This window comes from Bufo gargarizans, unplaced genomic scaffold, assembly GCF_014858855.1.
Source record: "Bufo gargarizans isolate SCDJY-AF-19 unplaced genomic scaffold, ASM1485885v1 fragScaff_scaffold_782_pilon:::fragment_2:::debris, whole genome shotgun sequence".
Lineage (NCBI taxonomy): Eukaryota > Metazoa > Chordata > Amphibia > Anura > Bufonidae > Bufo > Bufo gargarizans.
In genome coordinates, this window is record NW_025334188.1 from 105,622 (window position 1) to 126,994 (window position 21,373).

The following is a 21,373-nucleotide window of genomic DNA, read 5'->3' on the forward strand; positions in this document are numbered from 1 at the left end:
ATGCTATTTAATAACATCAGCCAGCCATATTGATGAGGGGCAAGCACCTGAAACGGCTATCTGCGGATGGATATTTGGTTGGCTATTTTCCCTTGTTCTGTTCTAAACCTTGTTAAAAAAGACTTTGACTCGTATGGAGCCACTTTCAAAAGGGGGCACTATCAAGATGTTTTTCTTTATCGGCAACCTACCTGTTGCATAGTAAAAATTGGCAAAGAAGTACATTGCTTCATGTGGGTTTAACACTTCCACAGTTTCAGCTCCGAAAACATTTGACTAATCTTTTGTTGGCTCCGTTTGTTTGAGTTCGCAGACTTTTTTGTTTTCCCTTTGCTGGTCTTAAAGGGGTTATCTCACGTCAACAAATAGCATTTATCATGTAGAAAGTGTTAATACCAGACACTTACTAATGTATTGTGATTGTCCGTATTGCCTCCTTTGCTGGTTGGATTACTTTTTCTATTACATTATACACTGCTCTTATCCTGGACTTACGAGGTGCAAATACGAGGTGTCCCGGATAGGAGCTTCTACGCATGTGTACTGGCGGTCCCAGCCACCAGAGGCAGTTTACAAGCACAACCACTGCTGCTGGATTGTAGGGTGGCCATAACCCCTTGATATGAGCAGTGTATTAAATGGAAAAATGAATCTACCCAGCAAATGAGGCGACATGGATGATCACAATACATTAGTATGTGCATTGTATCAACGTGATAAATGCCATTTGCTGAAGTGAGATTAACCCTTTAAGCCCATACGTTGACCGATTGGCTATATCCCCAGACTACCCCATACGTATACATGCATGTATTTTCAATGAGGAGAGAAGAGAGAGCTTCTGCCAGACACTTGTCTTCCTGGAGAACGAAAGGATCATACATTACATCTTAAAGTGCTCAATCCTTTTCTCCCCCTGACACCATCTGTAGGGAGCCCTCATACACGTTAGACTGTCAGTTTCTCCTGCTGAAAACAGTGGTTTTGGCCAACAAGGTGGTAGCGTGACCATCCAAATCCATGACAATAATTGGCATAGCGCAGATTTATCTGAATGTTACATTTTTAGTCTATGGAGTATAGAGTGTAGTCTCTAATAATAAGAGGGGCTGTTTTGTGAGAACCTGCTGTGTGTGATGGGGCTGAAGAGCATGTCCCATGTACCACAAATGATTGTGTGTACATTTGTATGCGTGCGTACTTCTAAGATAACAATCAGTATTTACTATGTGTTTCTGTTCACAGGTTCTGCAGTCTGCAAAAGAGCAAATCAAGTGGTCACTTCTACGATAGCTGTAACTTCCTGACCAAGTCCTGATCATTCCATCTTGAAGGGAGGGCTCGCCCGAGTCCCACCTACGCTCCATTGTTTTTATTGTATAAAAACCTTACGTTTAGGGCAGTAGCACTGAAGTGTATTAGACATTGGCAGACATAATAACGTCTGGCACTGCATGTGCATTTTTGGATGCCTTTGTACTAGAGAAGTCTTTCCTCATCCCAGAATCTTTCAGTGGTTCATTCTGTTTGTGAACAATATAATTATATTAATGCTACCGTTAAGAGTACAACTACACCATGTTACTGCTCTTTCAATATTAATTCAGATGTGACATTTTACACCTAAATTATAGTTTACCCTATTAAACGGGTTGTTTAGGATTTTACTATCTGATTAGTGGGGTCCGACACTCCAAAACCCCCTACTGATCATTTATTTGTGGGTAGCTTCAGTACTGGAACTACGTGTAGTAGATGAAGCTGGCTACTGCAGTGCTGCTCACATTGAAGTGAACCATTTCCACCTACTGTACTACAAAATGGACAGGACAGTGTAGTTCTACCTTTTAAAACAGCTGATCAGCAAGGGTGCAGTGTGTCAAACCCCCACCCATCAGATATTTATGGCCTTTTTAGAGGATAGACCATCAACTGTAAAATCCTGAACTACCCCTTTAGGACTAAAGTTAAAAGCTTCATACTGCACATGCACGTTCTACAGCTGCTCATAGTCCGGGGAACTCATTACTGTTTAGAAGTAAATAAAATATTTCCTAGTGGACCAATATAGGAAGGCACATGTAAGTACTTAAAGCAGTTATGCAAACATATATGCTGATTTCACATCGGCGCAAAGTGGCACCACTGAGTTGCTGTGACAACTGTCCAAAGGCCTGCAATTATTGTCTAGGTTTTCTAAATTAGAATAGGACCCATGCACGGTACTCACTGGGTGCAGCTGTACCAAGCAGCATGCAGTGGCACCTCTCTGCAACCAATGTCGTGCTGAGAATATGCCTGCACAACCCCTTCAGGTAACTTTCTGCTTCTGATCTCGATATTAGACCGGCAGTGGGCTGGTTCCTCCTTACACTTTGTAATGTGCTGTACAATTCCAAACTCTACAATGAGTAATAAATTACTGATGAAATAACGACTGTTTTAGTTTTGTTACTGAGTCAACTGTATTTTGTAATTAATTATAGCAGACTTTTATGTTTGTTTGATTTGTTGAAACTGGCAAAATCCTGTGCGTAGTTCACACTTCAGTGATTTGATCAGTAATATCCATCTGTGACTGTGGAAAGAAAAAACCCAGAACAGGTGCAAGTCTTATCATTATGCCTTATAATAAGGGGGTACAGGAACCAACTAGTTCTACTAAGATTGTACTCGGAGGAGAGTATAAGAGAGCACTGCCAAGTCTGCTGCCACCCACTGGGGAACCAGGTTATTGCATGAGCATAACAGTTTTGCATAGGAAGAAATGCACAGTACATGGAGGACCTGGAATAAAGGCATAAGGTGACATAGTTATTGCATACACAGACAGAAGCAGGGTGTAGGAGTGGTAATGCCACTTGGGGGCGTTACATTCCCCCTTACTTAAGAGGCAAGCCGCCCTTGGCTTGTGCTTAGGGTAAGCTTCAAGGGTACCCAAGAGAAGTTAAAGTGCTGCATTAGACTATATACACAGTGTAGGCTTCTAGTTTTGGCTCACAATAACTGATGGAAATCTCTGACCATATGCACTGAAGTGTTAACTAGGCCTACATTCCCAGAGCCCAAACTGCATCAGTTAATGTAATTCATGGTGATGTCACCTCTGCAAGCGCTTTGTCAGTATGAAGGACAGACATGAGCCACAAATCATAATTGTCCTAAAATGTTTGACACATGACACTTTGTATAGACCACACATGCCTAAAACACTTCCATCTCGTTAATCAGCCCTGCTTTATATAGAATTTTTGATATGCCGAGTCTTCAGACAGCTGCACTGACCTTAGGACTGTCTGCGGAAACCCACAGGTTTTTATTTTTGTAGTTTGCTATTTGTAAATATTTTGCCTTTTGTCTATCTGGCCTTAAAGCCCCTTTACACTGCTCAATTGAGCAGATGATTGTTGTGAAGAAAGTGTTCCTTCCCAACAATCGCCTGCTCATCAGTGAAGGAGACCATAGCATTTACATGCAGCGATCTTCTCCACAGCATGGAGAGGAGCGATCACTAATGCCATCACTCGTCCACCAATCATTATTTGCCAGCAGCAGAGGCTGTTTAGACAGCATGATCTGCTGCCCAGAAACAACCATTTAGGTGTCCACAGAAACTATTCTGTTACCCGATGAATGAGCCTTTTGCTCGTTCCTCGGGTCATCAGCGGCACCTTTAGCCCGGCAGATCATACAAACGCTCATTAGCAATAATCTGCCTGAACATCGGGCAGTCTAAAGGATGAATATTTGTGCAGTGAATGTGTAGAGTTGGATAGACTAAGCTATATTTCATCCTCAGTAAGGCTCCTTTACACGAGCAATTTTTCCGTGCGGGTGCAATGCATGACCTCGAACGCATAGCACCCGCATTGAATCCTGACCCATTCATTTCAATGGGTCTGTGTACATGAGCGTTTTTTTTCACGCATCAGTTCTGGGTTGATGTGAAAAATATTCTGCGTTTTTCACGCAGCCCTGGCCCTATGGAGTGAATGGGGCTTCAGTGAAAAAGCATTGCATCCGGAAGCAAGTCCAGGTGCAATGCGTTTTTCACTGATGGTTGCTAAGAGATTTTTATCCCATACATGAAAAACGCATCAAAACGCATTGCGCCCGCGCGGGAAAAAACTGAACATAATTGCAGACAAAACTGACTGAACTTGCTTGCAAAATGGTGTGATTTTCACTGAATGCATGCAGACCTAATCTGCCACGCTCGTGTGAAAGGGGCCTAATACTTCTATTCGTGCTCTACATTTCCAAATAGATCAGGACCCAGAAAAATAATTTTTGGGTTAGCAATAGCTGTCATGATCCAGGTTCTAATGAAAATCTTTGTATCATTGTCCCGCTGGGGAATGTGCATCTTGCACTTGACTTGAAATCAACTGCACCGTCTAGGTAACCTATAAGGCTACTTTCACATTAGCATTTTTGGCGGATCTGTTATGTATCTGCAAAAACGCTTACAGTTACCAGTAATACAACTGCATGCATCCGCCATGAACGGATCCGGTTGTATTATGTCTTCTATACCAATGACTGATCCGTCCTGATCACCATTGAAAGTCAATGGGGACGGATCTGTTTTCTATTGAATGCTGCTCCTATGACACGGATCCACAGCATTAGGGCTCATGCACATGAAAGTATATTCTTTCAGCGTCTGTTCCGTTTTTTTGGCGCACCTGTATACGGAACCATTCATTTCAATGGGTCCGCAAAAAAAAAAAAAATAACAGAAGTTACTCCTGTATGCATTCTGCTTCTATATGTCCGTATTTCTGTTCTGCAAAAAAATAGAACATGTCCTACTATTGTCCACATTATGAACAAGGATAGTACTGTTCTATTAGGGGCCAGCTGTTCTATTCCGCAAAATATGGAATGCACACAGATGTCATCTGTATTTTTTGCGGATCCATTTTTTGCAGACCGCAAAATACATACGGTCGTGTGCATGAGCCCTTAGTGATTTATAATACTGTGTGCTCCTGCCCGATTTCAACTCTAATGAATTGTACTCAAATACTGCTGTCATTAGAAATCACTAGAGTTGAGGTCAGGCAGGAACACAGTATTATAAATCATTATAATTCTATTCTAATTCTGTGGCTCCATGTCATAGCAGCATTTGGGATAGGAAATACCTCTGAAAAACAGCATGCTTCTTGCATTGAATACTTTTATGTGAAATTGGCCAAACTATGGCTTTTTGTTGCCGTTTTTATAGTTTGCATTAAATGCCATAAAATTCTGGGATGACTTATTTTAGTCCTCCCCGGAGTTTGGTTGACAACAATAAAGGATATTGATAGATCTGCATAAAGGGGTATTCTGGTTGTGACAAATTATTCCCTATCAATAAGATCAGGGATAACTATTATGTCGTGGGGGTCCTAACACTGGGACCCCCACCTATGATGTGAGCTTGGAGACCCCTTATTCATCTGGGACCCCCTAAACAGTGACAGGTCAAACTTGCTCCATTCATCTCTATGGAAGTTCCGGAAATAGAGCTGTAATCGGCTGTGTTCAGAACTCCTGTAGAGATGAATGCGGTGGCAGTGTCCATGCTCAACCTGCTGCTCCATCCATCACAGGGTGCCCCATGTGGTATGAGCTCTCCAATTTCATGATCAGGGGTCTCCCAGCTTTAGGACCCACTGATATAATAGTTATCCCCTATACCATGCATAGGGGATAACTTGTCACAACTGGAATACCCCCATTTGATGGCACAAGGACTCATAGACGCTCCATGTGCCATAGGTTTCTTATATGAGGCACAGTACTTTCCCCTAGAGTGATTCTTCCAGGTAAGAATAACACCAAAATCCAGCGTGTGACAGAGCATGGCCCCCACCCCCTCCCCTCCGTTTCAGATTCTAAAAGAAACCTCATTGTGTTTCCTTGTATAACAGGTACGGTAGGCCAATGACTATAGAATACTATAGCACCATAATATAGATCAGGCATGCTTAACCTGCGGCCCTCGAGCTGTTGTAAAACTACAACTCCCACAATGCCCTTCTGTAGGATGATAGCTGTAGGCTGTCAGGGAATGATGGGAGTTGTAGTTTTGCAACAGCTGGAGGGCTGCAGGTTGAGCATGCCTGATATAGATTAATACAACACAGATTTGTAATACAGCCATGCACTGAAAACCAACGTCAATACAGGTACATTGCCACTCCAAATAGATTTGGTAGAATCACTTCCCAAGACTCGAGATTTGCAGTGAATCACAGTGATTTGTATTGTAAGAGGATCAATAGAGAAATTTGTCATTGCGACAGAAAGGTGTCAGTGCTACATCCATACACTCAGTGAGAAAATACAAGGGCACAGTGCGGGAAATGCATGTCAGCCAATGACATAAGTGGATTTATGAACAATACACGGTGAAGGTGGGACACAACGTATATCAAAGCTGTCAACTTCTTCATCATTTCAATCTGCTCACCAAGCTTCTAGATGTGTATCTGGAAGTTCACACCGATATGGATGCTCCTGATGTAGATATCTAGCCCATCTCATTTCCATGACTTGCTACTCCATGTGTCACGCTGCTTCAACTACTAAACTATAACATTGTTTCCTACGTGAATAAAGGAGTCATTTATTATACTGAAAGACGCCCATATAAGGTGTATTTCAGACTCAGATGGTGGCGCAATGATTATTTGTCCTGCTATCTGCAACTTCGCCCTGCTAACGCCGTCCAAAATTGTGGGCGGGATAGGGGATGAGCCGGCAGGCCCATCTCATTCATCATTTTCTACACCTGTTTCAGGCATAAAAAAAGGTCTAAATGTAAGACCGCTCCGAAGCTGTCTTACAATTCGAACTGGCTGAAGAGCTTTCGAAGTCCTGGAGAGACCGGCGTCTAAAACGCCGGCCTTAATAAATGTAGCAAGAAAATCCCAGCGGACGCTCTGTCTTCAAAACATCTCTTTCTTTATTACATCAATGCAGATACATATTGAGGACGCGTATCGGCCCGTCCAGCCTTCATCGGCGCATTACAAAGTAATGTGGAGGTGATATTAAAACACTTCTGTTGTGCAGAAAGGTGTTCAGGATTCATACCCTGGGGACATTGCCACCCAGGGGATTGAATCGAGAATATGAAATTACTCATCTGATGTAAGATCTAGGTTTACTGTGCTTATGAGTTAATATGTTCACTGGGAATATGCGATGAGTAGCAAGTGATATTTACATCGATCTTTGTTGCACATCCGATATTTGTATAGATGTTATTTATTTTGTATGTTGTTTGTCTGAGGTGTCGTTGCAATGGGTCAGTGGAGTGATTCACTAGCATAGCAATTCATTATCACAGCCAGCTGTGGGTGTTTTATGTCAGAGAGGAGGAGGAGTTTGGATAGGTTTTTAAGGCTACACATTACTTTGTAATGAGCTGAGGCTGGATGGGCCGATACGCGTCCTCAATATGTATTTGCATTGATGTAATAAAGAAAGAGATGTGCAACGACCAGGTTCAGAATCTGGGGGGATCCCTTGCCCCTTAGGGTTTCTACGTAATATGTTCCTCTTATAGAGCAAGTAAACGTGACGCCAGTTGCAGTTAAGCAACGAGGACATGGAGTCCCCTTTTTAGATGGTAGTATTGGTACCCAGGGTAGGAAGGCCAGAGTGGTGTTAAATAGGCCACAATATCCCTGGAGATGTTGTGTAGCACTTTGTCAAGGTGCTCCTTTACCTGAATACGGTTGGATCCCAGACGTGGCCGTCCGAAGCAGTGCAAGAGAGTAGTTAACTTGGATAGTGTAGAAATAAAGTTGAGTGCAGACTTGGTTATATGGAAGTTCAACAGTTGCTTTACTTTGCATAAACGATAATCCAAACAATCCACAGAACTTGTCTTGGTTCCCAACAGGTTTTAGCAGGACTTTGGCAGGCAAATAACTTCTGCAAAACAAACTTCTCTCTGCTGAATCTGTAGTGTACTCTCTCAGCTCTGCTATGTCAGCAATATTAAATAGGAATGATTTCCTTTCTGCTTGATACTGCTGTTCTAAGTCTGTCACCCACTATGATGCTAGGAACTTCTTGTCCTAGTTGGCTTTTAGGGAGAACTCAGTCCCACTAGGGACGAGCGTCTGCTTTCCTCCCTATACCATGGGGTACAGGAACCAACTGGTTCTACTAAGATTGTACTTGCTCCTCAGGGGAGAGTATAAGAGAGCTGGAAAGCCAGGTACCACCCTCTGTAGAGTAGCACTGCCAAGTCTGCTGCCACCTGCAGGTGAAGCAGGTTATTTTATGAACATAACCATTTTGCATAGGAAGAAATACCTACACTACATGGAGGACCTGTAATAAAGGCATAAGGTGACATGGTTATTGCATACACAGACAGAATCAGGGTGTAGGAGTGGTAATGCCACTTGGGGGCGTTACATTCCCCCTTACTTAAGAGGCAAGCTTTTCTTGGCTTGTGCTTAGGGTAAGCTTCAAGGCTACCCAAGGGAAGTTAAAGTGCTGCATTAGACTATATACACAGTTACTAAACTGGTATAGTAACGGCTACCACAAGGTTTCTCTGCCCGTATGAGTAGGGTGTCTGAGAACAGTTTCCCTCTCAGGTGTACCAAACCAAACAGGTGTGCATTAAGCGCTCATTACTGACTGACTTTTAGATATCACTGCTGTTAATACCAAGAGAGTGCGGGGGTGGCTTTATCTGGTATTCCCTTCCGACAACAAGGTCTAATTATGCTTTGTCACCTTGATGATTGAAACAGGTAGCTACACATTTACGTCTCTAAGGCGAGGCCTAAAGCCTTAGGACACATCAAACTAGGAGGAGTGATCAGTTTCCTCCCATATTTTCATGAGGACTTTTTTCTCAAAACACACAGATTAGCAGCGGGTTACCCTTACAAAGTGTTAGACCTGCTTGTGACTTTATCACTTGGTCCTACCTGTGCAGCAACAATACATTACAATGTAACACATAACCTGACCCGAGAGAGAGTCAAAAAGAACCACCCCATAGATGTACATCCAACAATAAGAGAATATTAAAAATATATATAAGGTTTATTAGACACAACAACAGACACGCATAAAAAAATTGTATACAATATAGAACAAAGTGCGGTATGCAATAAGATCAATGTAACCGACACACACAGGTCCACTGGGTTACCACAAATAAATATATGCGTTATCAACCAGCATAAATAGCAATACAATGAATCCCATAAAGCAAATGTAAGGTAAGGTAAGACCACTAGAAATGAGGATAAAGACAGACCAAAATAAGGTCAAATATCAAGAGCCAAACCTACATAGCCTGCTGGTACAGTGGACCTGGAAACATGAGAAGCGCCCAACGCGTATTGCCGGAACAATCCGGCTTCCTCAGGGGAATTTATTTGTGGTAACCCAGTGGACCTGTGTGTGTCGGTTACATTGATCTTATTGCATACCGCACTTTGTTCTATATTGTATACAATTTTTTAATGTGTGTCTGTTGTTGTGTCTAATAAACCTTATATATATTTTTAATATTCTCTTATTGTTGGATGTGCATCTATGGGGTGGTTCTTTTTGACTCTCTCTCGGGTCAGGTTATGTGTTACATGCAGTTGTACCACCCCTTGCACTCCCTGAACTATTTGGTGTGCCCCCTATCTCTTTAAAATACATTACAATATCATACATAGGCTTTCTAGCAAACGCAAGAGAAATACAGGACCATTAGTACTTTTAAGTCCACAGAGGCAGTCCGTATGAGTAAGAAAGCAAAAACGCTAACTATCTGACTAGCAATATAAAGTCCAGAGTCCATTTAGAGTGCAAAAGAGGTCACATTGTACTCGTAAAAGAGTCCATACAATGGGCTAAGGTTCTTGATCGTTGCTGAAACTTTAAAACGTTAGTGCAGAAATATCACAGTAGAAATCACAAAGAGCTCAGGTATATGTTTGAGTCTATTCTTTGGGTGCTTGCCTGTAACGTTGCAAAACGGGAACATATAATGCAAAAAGTTATTTGAAATCCACATGGGGTATAGTTAAAGTTTGGAGTCCATGAAGTTCAGGCACAAAATGGAAGGGTGAAAAAGAAAATACAACCACAAAACAAGGGGAATGTTTCTCAAGATGTGTCCATGGCTTGGCTCTTATTGTCTCTGTAGCTAAACACTGGTTTCAAAGAATTCCCGATAACAGGCAGGTGGGATACCTTTGTTGGTTTATTGGGATCTCCGCAAGGGCAGTTCCGTGTCTCCGGGGGTAGAAGTAATGTCCGGGACTTGTGAAGGAGGATCGGCCACTGGACTTGGTTCTGCAGATGCAGGAATTGGCATGGCATCAGAACTTGAATTTGAGGCAGAGAGAACCATTGAAGGGGGTCCAGCACTGGACGACAACTCTGTTGGAGTCTCGGTCACTTGAGGCAATGGTGGTTCAAGTGATTTATCCACTTCTCTTGGCTGTTCCTGAACAGGTTCCTGTAGGCACTTCTTGAGCCTGTTGCGGTGTACTAGCTGAGTACCTTTATACACTCTCTGGATCTCATAGACCTCCAATGAGGGGACAGCCACGACTGTGTGTGGTTCGCATTCCCAGCGACTGTCCAGCTTGCTTACTGGGTGATTGTTTCTGAGCCAAACCTTGTCTCCTAGTTGTAAGGGTTCAGCATGTGCATGTTGATCAAAGTCCTGTTTTAGTTTGTGTTGAGCTTTCTCTGTTTTAGAGTCCACTATTTCTCTGGCATCCTCTAAGCGCTTCTGATGCTCTTTGACCCACTCAAATTGGGGAAGGAGTAGTTCAGAGTCCGGCACAGGGATGTCAAAGGCAAGGTCTGTAGGTAAACGACCTTTGCTTCCAAACATGAGGTAGTATGGAGTGTACCAGGTGGAGCAGTGAGTTGTATTGTTATACAGGTACACTAATTCAGGCAGAAGCAAAGGCTACTCAGGCCCTCTTGTGAGGTGGTACATCCTTGAGCATATTGATCAGAGCTTGGTTCATCTATTCGCACAGGTCATTCCCCTGAGGGTGATATGCGGTGGTCCGTCAGTTTTTTGCAGTTGTACGAGGCACAAAGTTCGTAGAACAACTGAGACTCGAATGCTGATCATTGGTCAGTAAGGATCTTGACAGGACACCCATATGGCAGAATTAAGCTTTTCCACAGGGCAGCTGCGGTAGTTTTGGCTGTTAAGTCCTTCACAGGTAAAGCCACAACAAACTTGGTGTAGTGGTCTATGATCGTCATAGCATAGGTGTACCCGGATCTGCTGGGTTCCAGTTTCACGTGGTCGATGGCGACAATTTCCAGAGGACTTTTACTCACTATTGGACGAAGGGGGGCTCGCTGATCATGTCTTTCTCCTCTGGCCACAACACAGGTGGGACACCTCCGGCACCAAGCTTCGATATCACTTCTCATGCCAGTCCAGTAGAAACGTTGCCTGATGGTGGCTTCCGTCTTTTGGGTTCCAAAGTAACCAGACCTGTTATGGTACATGTCAATTACCATCTTAGCATCTCTCCGGGGGCACCACTATCTGATAAAGACGCTCATAGGTGACTAGATCAAGCATTCTTCTGAGGAGTAGACCTCTGTATGAGCATTCTCCATTGTCACCAGTAGCTCAGTCAGCTCTCCGTTGCCAGATTCTCTCTGGTACTCACCCACTGGAAAAGTAATCCAATTGTTCTCCGATAACTCTACTCTCTGCTTGTAGTTGTAGCCAGAGCTCTTTCTCAACTGGAGGTGAGGGACCACTGATCCTTGGAGCATTAGAGGCTTTGGAGACCTGGTGCTCAGTGCGTAGAGCTTCCTGCCGTGCAAATTGGGAGTAGAACATTGGCATTTCCATATCTTCCCACTGATTGTTTTTGGAAATTAGTTCATTCTGGGCAGGTAGCCTGGATAAGGCGTCAGCGTTGTCATTAGCTTTGCCTGTCTGCTACTTAATGGTAAAGTCGAAGTTTGTCAGTCTAGAGGCCCATCTTTGCTCTAGAGCTCCCAGATACGCAGTGTTCAAATGAGCCAGTGGATTATTATCAGTATAGATGGTGAAAGGTGTGGCCGCTAGATAATACTTGAACTTCTCAGTTACAGCCCATACCAAGGCCAGGAATTTCAGTTTGAAGGAGCTATAATTGTGGTCATTCCGCTCCGATTCTCAAAGATCTGCTGGCATAGTCGTTAACTCTTTCAGTGCCGGCTTGTGTCTGAGATAATTCGGCTCCTAACCCTTTCTTACTGGCGTCCGTATAGAGACTGAATAACAGGCTATAGTCAGGGTAGCCCAAGACTGGTGGTTCAGTGAGTTTTTCTTTTAGTAGTTGTAAAGTGGTCTCTTGCTCTTCATTCCATTCTACTAGCCTTTGGGATGACACTTCAACAGCTCCTGGCTAGGCTCTGCAACTTGAGCAAAGTGGGGGATAAATCTCCGATAGTAACTTGCAAATCCCAGAAAGCTCTTGACCTCTTTGATGGTCTTAGGAGTGGGCCAGCTTTGTACGGCCGCTATCTTATCAGGGTCTGGTTTCACACCTTCTGCACTCACAACATGTCCCAGATATTTCACTTGGGGTTTCAACAAGTGACACTTTGAAGGTTTGACTTTCAATCCATGTTGAGCATGGATGATCACATCATCCAAGTACAGCAATACGGATTCAAAGTTTTTGTGTCCAAGACATCTTTCCATGAGTCTCTGGAATGTTCCAGAGGCGTTACACAGTCCAAATGGCATGTAGTTGAACTCGAACAGACCCATTGGGGTAGTGAAGGCTGTTTCTCCTTTTCTTCAGGCGCCACGGGGACTTGCCAATAGCCACTGGTTAGATCCAGGGTTGAGAAATAAGCAGCAGATCCCAGGGCTGCTAAAGACTCTTTAATTTGTGGAAGGGGGTACGCATCCTTGTGCGTAGTGTCGTTAGATTTTGCGATAATCCACAAAGAAACGGATGGTTACGTCCTTCTTTACCGAGGACCAAAGGGGCAGCCCAGGGGCTGTGACTATCCTGGATGGCATTAGCTGTTTTAATTTCCTGAACTATATTCTCCACCTGCAGGTATAGAGCTAGAGGCATGGGCCTATATGGATGAGTGCCAGTGGGAATAGTGTGTTTTATTAAGCTCGTTTGACCATAGCCCAAGGGGTGTTTACTGAAGACTTGTTGGTGCTCCTTGGCTAAGTCCAACACACCTTTGAGTTGTTTGGCAGAGGTGGTGGCATCTCTGATGTGTAGTTCGGCCCACCAAGTTGTTCAGACAGATCTTTGGCTGCATCCGCTGTTTGAAGCGATTACTGTGCAGCAGCAGTAGGGGAATCCAGTACGTCTTGTAGACGGACATGATGTAGACTCGCCACTGGATAATATTTCTTTAGTTCCACAGCTTTATCACTTAGATTGACCAAGCGGATGGGCACTCTTCCACACGACACAGTGACCATGCTCCTGGCAACTCGGACAAGAGGGTGATCCTGCAATTGTAGGGGCTCCACGAGGGCCTGATAATCCTGACCTCAGACCCCGATGCAAGCTCGGCACCATATCAGGGTCTCTGCTCCAGGTTGAAGTCTAATAGATTGAGCATCATTAATGCGAACGTGGCAGATTTCTCCCTGTTGGTTACTGAATTTTTGTTGAGCGGTTAGCACTTGGAGGGTTTGGCTGATGACACGTTGAGTCGCACTTGATGCCATTAGTAGGGTGTTCTTCAGGGCTTTTAGCACTTCAGTGTAACAGTTCCCGATTACATTAGAAACATAGAATGTGTCGGCAGATAAGAACCATTTGGCCCATCTAGTTTTCCCAATATACTGAATACTATGGATAGCCCCTGGCTCTATCTTATATGAAGGATGGCCTTATGCCTATCCCATACATGCTTAAACTCCTTCACTGTATTTGCTGCTACCACTTCTGCAGGAAGGCTATTCCATGCATCCACTACTCTCTCCTGATATTACTTTTAAACCTTTGCCCCTCTAATTTAAAACTATGTCCTCTTGTAGCAGTTTTTCTTCTTTTAAATATTCTCTCCGCTTTTACCTTGTTGATTCCCTTTATGTATTTAAAAGTTTCTATCATATCCCCTCTGTCTCGTCTTTCTTCCAAGCTATACATGTTAAGGTCCTTTAATCTTTCCTGGTAAGTTTTATCCTGCAATCCATGTACCAGTTTAGTAGCTCTTCTCTGAACTCTCTCCAAAGTATCAATATCCTTCTGGAGATATGGTCTCCAGTACTGCGCACAATACTCCAAATGAGGTCTCACTAGTGCTCTGTAGAGCGGCATGAGCACCTCCCTCTCTCTACTGGTAATTCCTCTCCCTATACACCCAAGCATTTTGCTAGCATTTCCTGCTGCTCTATGACATTGTCTGCCTACCTTTAAGTCCTCTGAAATAATGAACCCTAAATCCCTTTCCTCAGACACTGAAGTTAGGACTGTATCACTGATTTTATATTCTGCTCTTGGGTTTTTACGCCCTAGGTGCATTATCTTGCACTTATCAACATTAAATTTTAGTTGCCAGATATTTGACCATTCCTCTAGTTTTCCTAAATCCTTTTCCATTTGGTGTATCCCTCCAGGAACATCAACTCTGTTACAAATCTTTGTGTCATCTGCAAAAAGACACAGCTTACCATCGAGACCTTCTGCAATTTCGCTGATAAAGATATTAAACAATATGGGTCCCAGAACAGATCCCTGAGGTACCCCACTGGTAACAAGACCACGGTCTGAATATACTCCATTGACTACAACCCTCTGTTGTCTGTCCCTCAGCCACTGCCTAATCCATTCAACAATATGGGAGTCCAAGCTCAAAGACTGCAATTTATTGATAAGCCTTCTATGTGGGACAGTATCAAAAGCCTTACTAAAGTCTAGATAAGCGATGTCTACTGCACCTCCGCCATCTATTATTTTAGTCACCCAATAAAAAAAAATCTATAAGATTAGTTTGACATGATCTCCCTGACGTAAACCCATGGATCCCAAGGACAACAGGTTCTTCATAGTTGTCTGGAACGTGGATCACGACTACTCCCTGGTGTAGAACTTCAGTATCTTCAATCCGTAAAGTGGGTTCCCAATAACCTAGGACGGGTACCGTCTGGCCATTAGTAGCTCTCATGTGGATCCAGGATTTTGGGGGCTGTGTCAATTGTTTGACACAGCCATTGTCAATTGGGCTCCTTTCCGGCATATTTCGAATGCTGATCCGCGGATGAAAGTCACTTGAGATCCGGTGTCGATCAAACCAGAAAACATTACTCCGTTGATGCTAACTTCAATCACAGGGCGGCCTCCCACATATCTAGGCATGAAGGCTGGATCTTTGAGACCTAGTATTTCTCCTTCTGAGGGGCGGTCCTTGGCCTCAGAGGATATTCGTTTAACTGCCAGTAATTATCTTCAGTGGGCCCATACTTCTGACAATACCGGCATTTCGGGTTTTCTGGTGTGTCGATGCCGGGGGCTTGACCACATACCGGTCGGCCGATGTCGGTCCTCTCGTGGACTAGGCGGAAGACGGTCTCTGTGTGTAGCGGTCCCTTTTTCGGTCTTGGGTTGCTGTTCCATTCGCTCTAGCTGCTTCCTCATTCTCTCTATATTCTCAGCTAGGAGGGCAACTTGGGCAGTCAGGGCTACCACAGCATCTGGGACAGGTGCTATCTGGCCGTGGGCAGCGGATCGAAGGCGGGCCAAGCCTTCCTATCTTCAGGTGGTTCGGAGTGGTGATTTTCTCCCAGGATGCCAATAGAAAGCTCCTTAAAATCTAAGAATGGGATATCAGGGTCCTGAACTGACAGCATCTTCAGCTGGCGTTTGAGAGGTTTGTCAAGGACACCTTCAATAAACTGCTGCCGGAGGGTCTGATCTTGTCCCTCAGCTTCATGTGATTCTAGGTGGATAACTGCCCGCAAAGCTTCTTGCAGGGATAGAGCAAAGTCTCTTATGACTCTGTGGACTGCTGTCATTTCCCAAAGAAACGCATCTTCAGTTCAGAGGCAGTCCTAGTGTCAAAGGTGGTACTGAGTCGGTCTAGAATCTGCTCACAGCTGTTTTTCGCTCTGGCTGAGGCCAAGACTTGACCTCTCGGAGCGCAGCATCCTGTAACTGACTATTAAGGATTTACACTTAAACGTAGCCAGCATTTTATCACAGAATTCCCTGAGTGAATGGGATTCTCCTCATAGTAAGAGGCATGATGCATGTGGCTGCCGCAGGGGATCGCTGCAGTCCAACTGCTTGTCATCTTTGCTGTCAGACATGGCTTTTGGGTACTTGCTACCAGACTAGAGGGGTGAATGTAGGTTAGACTGCGGTTTTTGTGTGCATTGCTATGGGCAACTGCAGCGGAATTGGTGCGTGGCTCCTTTAAGAGTCAATGTGATTGCGCAATTTTGGGGAGTATAATACTCTAGCAGGCAGATAACAGTCCCAAACAATCTTTAATAATGCTACTTTCCCCAGTAGTACTCACTCAGACTCTGGACGGAGTTTCTCAAGATTCGGTGAAGAGAGAACTGCCTTTGACCTTTTCCAAGGTGGCCGCCGCTTCACTTCCTGTAAGGGCGCCGTCGATTTCCTTGGTCTTCCCTGGTGCGGGCGTGAGCTTAAGATGAAGGGGGAGCTTTGGGGGCGGAGTTGCCACTTCCCTTCTCTTTACTGTGACGTCGCTCTCTGTAAGCAGGGCTGTATTTTCCCGCTGCGGAGGGGGCGTTTCTTGTCTTTACCGCTTTTGGACGGGATAAGAAGAGGCATCATCAAGGTTAAGATGGCTGATTAACCTTTCGGGTGCTGGCGTGCGCAGATTTGCGCCTGCGACTCTGCAGTAAATTTAATAGTCACTTCTGAAGGGTTTTCTGTTGATTATGTAGGCTTTACAATGGGGTGGCACACAGTTTTGCGGTATCAGAATCCTGTTAGTGACGCCAAATGATGCAATGACCGGGTTCAGTGTCTGGGGGATCCCTTGCCCCTTAGGAGGTTTCTATGAAATATGTCCCTCTTATAGAGCAAGTAAACGTGACGCCAGTTGCAGTTAAGCAACGAGGACATGGAGTCCCCTTTGTAGATGGTAGTGTTGGTACCCAGTGTAAGAAGGCCAGAATGGTGTTAAATAGGCCACAATGTCCCTGGAGATGTTGTGTAGCACTTTGTCAAGGTGCTCCTTACCTGGATACGGTTGGATCCGAGACGTGGCCGTCCGAAGCAGTGCAAAAGGGTAGTTAACCTGGATATAGTAGGAATAAATTGAGTCCAGACTTGGTTAGATGGAAGTTCAACAGTTGCTTTACTTTGGATAAACGATAATCCAAACAATCCACAGAACTTGTCTTGGTTCCCAACAGGTTTTAGCAGGACTTTGGCAGGCAAATAACTTCTGCAAAACAAACTTCTCTCTGCTGAATCTGTAGTGTACACTCTCAGCTCTAATGTAGCTTTCTCAGCTCTGCTATGTCAGCAATATTAGATAGGAATGCTTTCCTTTCTGCTTGATGCTGTTGTTCTAAGTCTGTTACCCACTATGATCCTAGGAAATTCTTGTCCTGGTTGGCTTTTAGGGAGAGCTCAGTCCTACCAGGGACGAACGTCTGATTTCCTCCCTATACCATTGGGTACAGAAACCAACTGGTTCTACTAAGATTGTACTTGCTCCTCGGAGGCAGGGGCGTTGCTAGGGTCTGAAGACATCCGGGGCATGAGCCCCTCGTGAAGCCAAGCCACCACCCCATGAAGCCACGCCTTCATCACACCGGGGGGGGGGGGCCTTTACAGTAGTTATTAACCCCTTTCAGCAGTCCCCCCTTCAGTGAATGGGGGACTGCTGAAAGGGGTTAATAGCTACAGCGAAGGGCCTAGTCACCTGGGCAACCCCACAGATCATCCTAACCTATGGTCAGCCTAACCCCCAACTATAAACTAATCACAGATTGTTCTGCTGGGATGCCAGAATCAGTTGTAATTTGTGAATGAACCCATCAACAAGTGTAGGAAGTTGGAACCCATCAACCCCCTCTTGTACTTGTTCCACTACTTGCAGGCTGCGTGGACATGAGTTCAGAACTTCAGTCACTTCGGTCCGCAATTTTGTTCTGCAGTGTGTGATCCCGCGAGACCCGTGACCTCATGCTGCGGGTCTCGCGGGATCATGCGCCATAGAACAGAATTGCGGACTTAATTGACTGAAGTTCTGAACTAATGCCCGCGCAGCCTGCAAGTAGTGGAACAAGTACAAGGGGGGGTTGGAAGATGATCTGTGGGACTGCCCAGACGGCTAGGAATAGCCTAATAAAATAAAAAAATCCCACCAGCATAAACATTCAGGGCACTGGACAAAACATCCGGTGCTCCAGCCCCGAATGTTTTGACCTAACAACACCCCTGCTCGGAGGAGAGTATAAGAGAGCTGGAAATCCAGGTTCCACCGTCTGTAGAGTAGCACTGCCAAGTCTGCTGCCATCCGCTGGGGAACCAGGTTATTGCATGAACATAACAGTTTTGCATAGGAAGAAATGCACACTACATGGAGGACCTGGAATAAAGGCATAAGGTGACATGATTATTGCATACACAGACAGAAGCAAGGTGTAGGATTGGTAATGCCATTTGGGGGCATTACAAATGTTTTGAAGACAAAGAGGGTCCGCTGGGATTTTCTTGCTACATTTTTATTGGAGTGATTCCTTTCCCGTCCCGAAGAACTGGAGGTCAGCTGCTGACCATTTTTGCAAGGCCTTAATAAATGAGCCCCCTCCTTCCTTACTAAAGTGTCCACTCACTCTGGATTCTCTGATAAATCCTTCTAGGTCTCCCAAGACACACTAAAAGAAAGGCAAAATTAAATCAGCGCCTCCATAATGCATATACAGTCATGTGAAAAAATTAGGACACCCTTTGAAAGCATGTGGTTTTTTGTAACATTTTTAATAAAAGGTTATTTCATCTCCGTTTCAACAATACAGAGAGATTAAAGTAATCCAACTAAACAAAGAAAACTGAAGAAAAGTCTTTTCAAGATCTTCTGTAAATGTCATTCTACAAAAATGCCTATTCTAACTGAGGAAAAAGATAGGACACCCTCACATGTATTCCCTCTTAAATTGGCTCAGATCTCACACAGGTATATCACACCAGGTGCACATAATTAGTAGATCGTTACTCTGCATGTTGAATGAGGCTTGCCCTATTTAAACCTCAGACATTTAGTTTGGTGTGCTCCTGACTGTTGAAGTGAGAGTGAGCACCATGGTGAGAGCAAAAGAGCTGTCTGAGGACTTCAGAAAAAAGATTGTAGCAGCCTATGAGTCTGGGAAGGGATTTAAAAAGATCTCAAAAGATTTTGAAATCAGCCATTCCACTGTCCGGAAGATAGTCTACAAGTGGAGGGCTTTCAAAACAACTGCCAACATGCCCAGGACTGGTCGCCCCAGCAAGTTCACCCCAAGAGCAGACCGCAAGATGCTAAAAGAGGTCTCCAAAAACCCTAAAGTGTCATCTCGAGAACTACAGCAGGCTCTGGCTACTGTTGATGTAGAAGTACATGCCTCTACAATCAGAAAGAGACTGTACAAGTTTAACTTGCATGGGAGGTGTGCAAGGAGGAAACCTTTGCTTTCCAAGAGAAACATCGAGGCCAGACTGACATTTGCCAGAGATAAAGTTGACAAAGACCAGGACTTCTGGAATAATGTTCTTTGGACAGATGAGTCCAAAATTGAATTATTTGGACACAACAGCAGAGGACATGTTTGGCGTAAACCAAACACAGCATTCCAAGAAAAGAACCTCATACCAACTGTGAAGCATGGAGGTGGAAGTGTCATGGTTTGGGGCTGCTTTGCTGCAGCAGGACCTGGTCAGCTCACCATCATAGAATCCACGATGAATTCTACTGTGTATCAGAAGGTGCTTGAAGAACATGTGAGACCATCAGTTAGAAAATTAAAGCTGAAGCGGAACTGGACCATGCAACATGACAATGACCCAAAACATACTAGTAAATCAACCAAAGATTAGCTGAAAAAGAAGAAATGGAGAGTCCTGGAATGGCCAAGTCAAAGTCCAGATTTGAATCCCATTGAGATGCTGTGGGGTGACTTGAAAAGGGCTGTACGTGCAAGAAACCCCTCAAACATCTCACAGCTGAAAAAGTTCTGCATTGAGGAGTGGGGTAAAATTTCCTCAGACCGATGTCGAAGACTGGTAGATGGCTACAAGAACCGTCTCACTGCAGTTATTTCAGCCAAAGGAGGTAACACTCGCTATTAGGGGCAAGGGTGTCCTATCTTTTTCCTCAGTTAGAATAGGCATTTTTGTAGAATGACATTTACAGAAGATCTTGAAAAGACTTTTCTTCAGTTTTCTTTGTTTAGTCGGATTACTTTAATCTCTCTGTATTGTTGAAACGGAGATGAAATAACCTTTTATTAAAAATGTTACAAAAAACCACATGCTTTCAAAGGGTGTCCTAATTTTTTCACATGACTGTAGATTAGGACGCAGGTGTATTCTACCTTGGCGAAAATACAATACATACATAGAACTACAAGTAGCAGCACACAGCACACAAAGACATAAGTAAAGAGTGAATTAATGGAAAAAAAAGGAAACTGCATTGTTACTATACTTACTGTAAGAAAAAGTAGCAGCTCTTTGCGCATATTATTGATCAAAAATACATCGGGCCCAACTACTGCTGTTACTTGTAGTTCTATGTATGTAGTGTATTTTAGCCAAGGTAGCTTGCACCTGTGTCCCTATCTATATGCATTATGGAGGTGCTGGTTTAATTTTGCCCTTTTTTTTATGTATATATTTGGGGAGTGGCATCCCCTGTGAACTGTGCACGTCGCCCATATACCTGGTGCTTCTAATCAGTAGCATTACATAGCTGGATCCTACTTTGCCAATTGTAGGCCAAAAGCCCAGGAGAGGCATGTATTTTAGTTGGAAGTATCACATAGCTGGGTCTTACTTTGCCCAGATAGCAGGCTGATAGCCCAGTAGAGGCATGTGTTAGAGTGGGTCCCATCTGTTTGAAGCCACCTTGTCGCATGTAGATGGGCCCAACATAATTTTGATCAAAATTATGCGCAAAGAGCTTCTACTTTTTCTTACAGTAAGTATAGCAACAATGCAGTTTCCTTTTTTTCCCATGAATTCACAGTTTACTTATGTCTTTGCACATTAAGCAGTGTGCTGTTACTTGTAGTTCTATGTATGTACTGTATCTCAAGACAGACTGTCAGCTCACTGAGGGATCAGATTAGACGCTGCCCATAGAGATCTACAGAGATGGAAGGGGCGAGGAAGAGCAAAGAGACATAAACACACATGCTGCCCATAGA

General features: G+C 44.1%; 1 protein-coding gene across 1 annotated transcript in view; it reads left to right on the top strand.

Annotated features, from left to right (window-relative positions):
• COPZ1 (COPI coat complex subunit zeta 1) overlaps positions 1-2,434 on the top strand; it is a 28,292-nt gene extending 25,858 nt beyond the window's left edge. Inside the window, exon 9 of the mRNA XM_044273604.1 lies at positions 1,246-2,434. Coding sequence (XP_044129539.1) covers positions 1,246-1,293 — 48 coding nt within the window. The 3' untranslated portion in view covers positions 1,294-2,434. The remainder of the gene's footprint in view (positions 1-1,245) is intronic.
• The last annotated feature ends 18,939 nt before the right edge of the window (positions 2,435-21,373 follow it).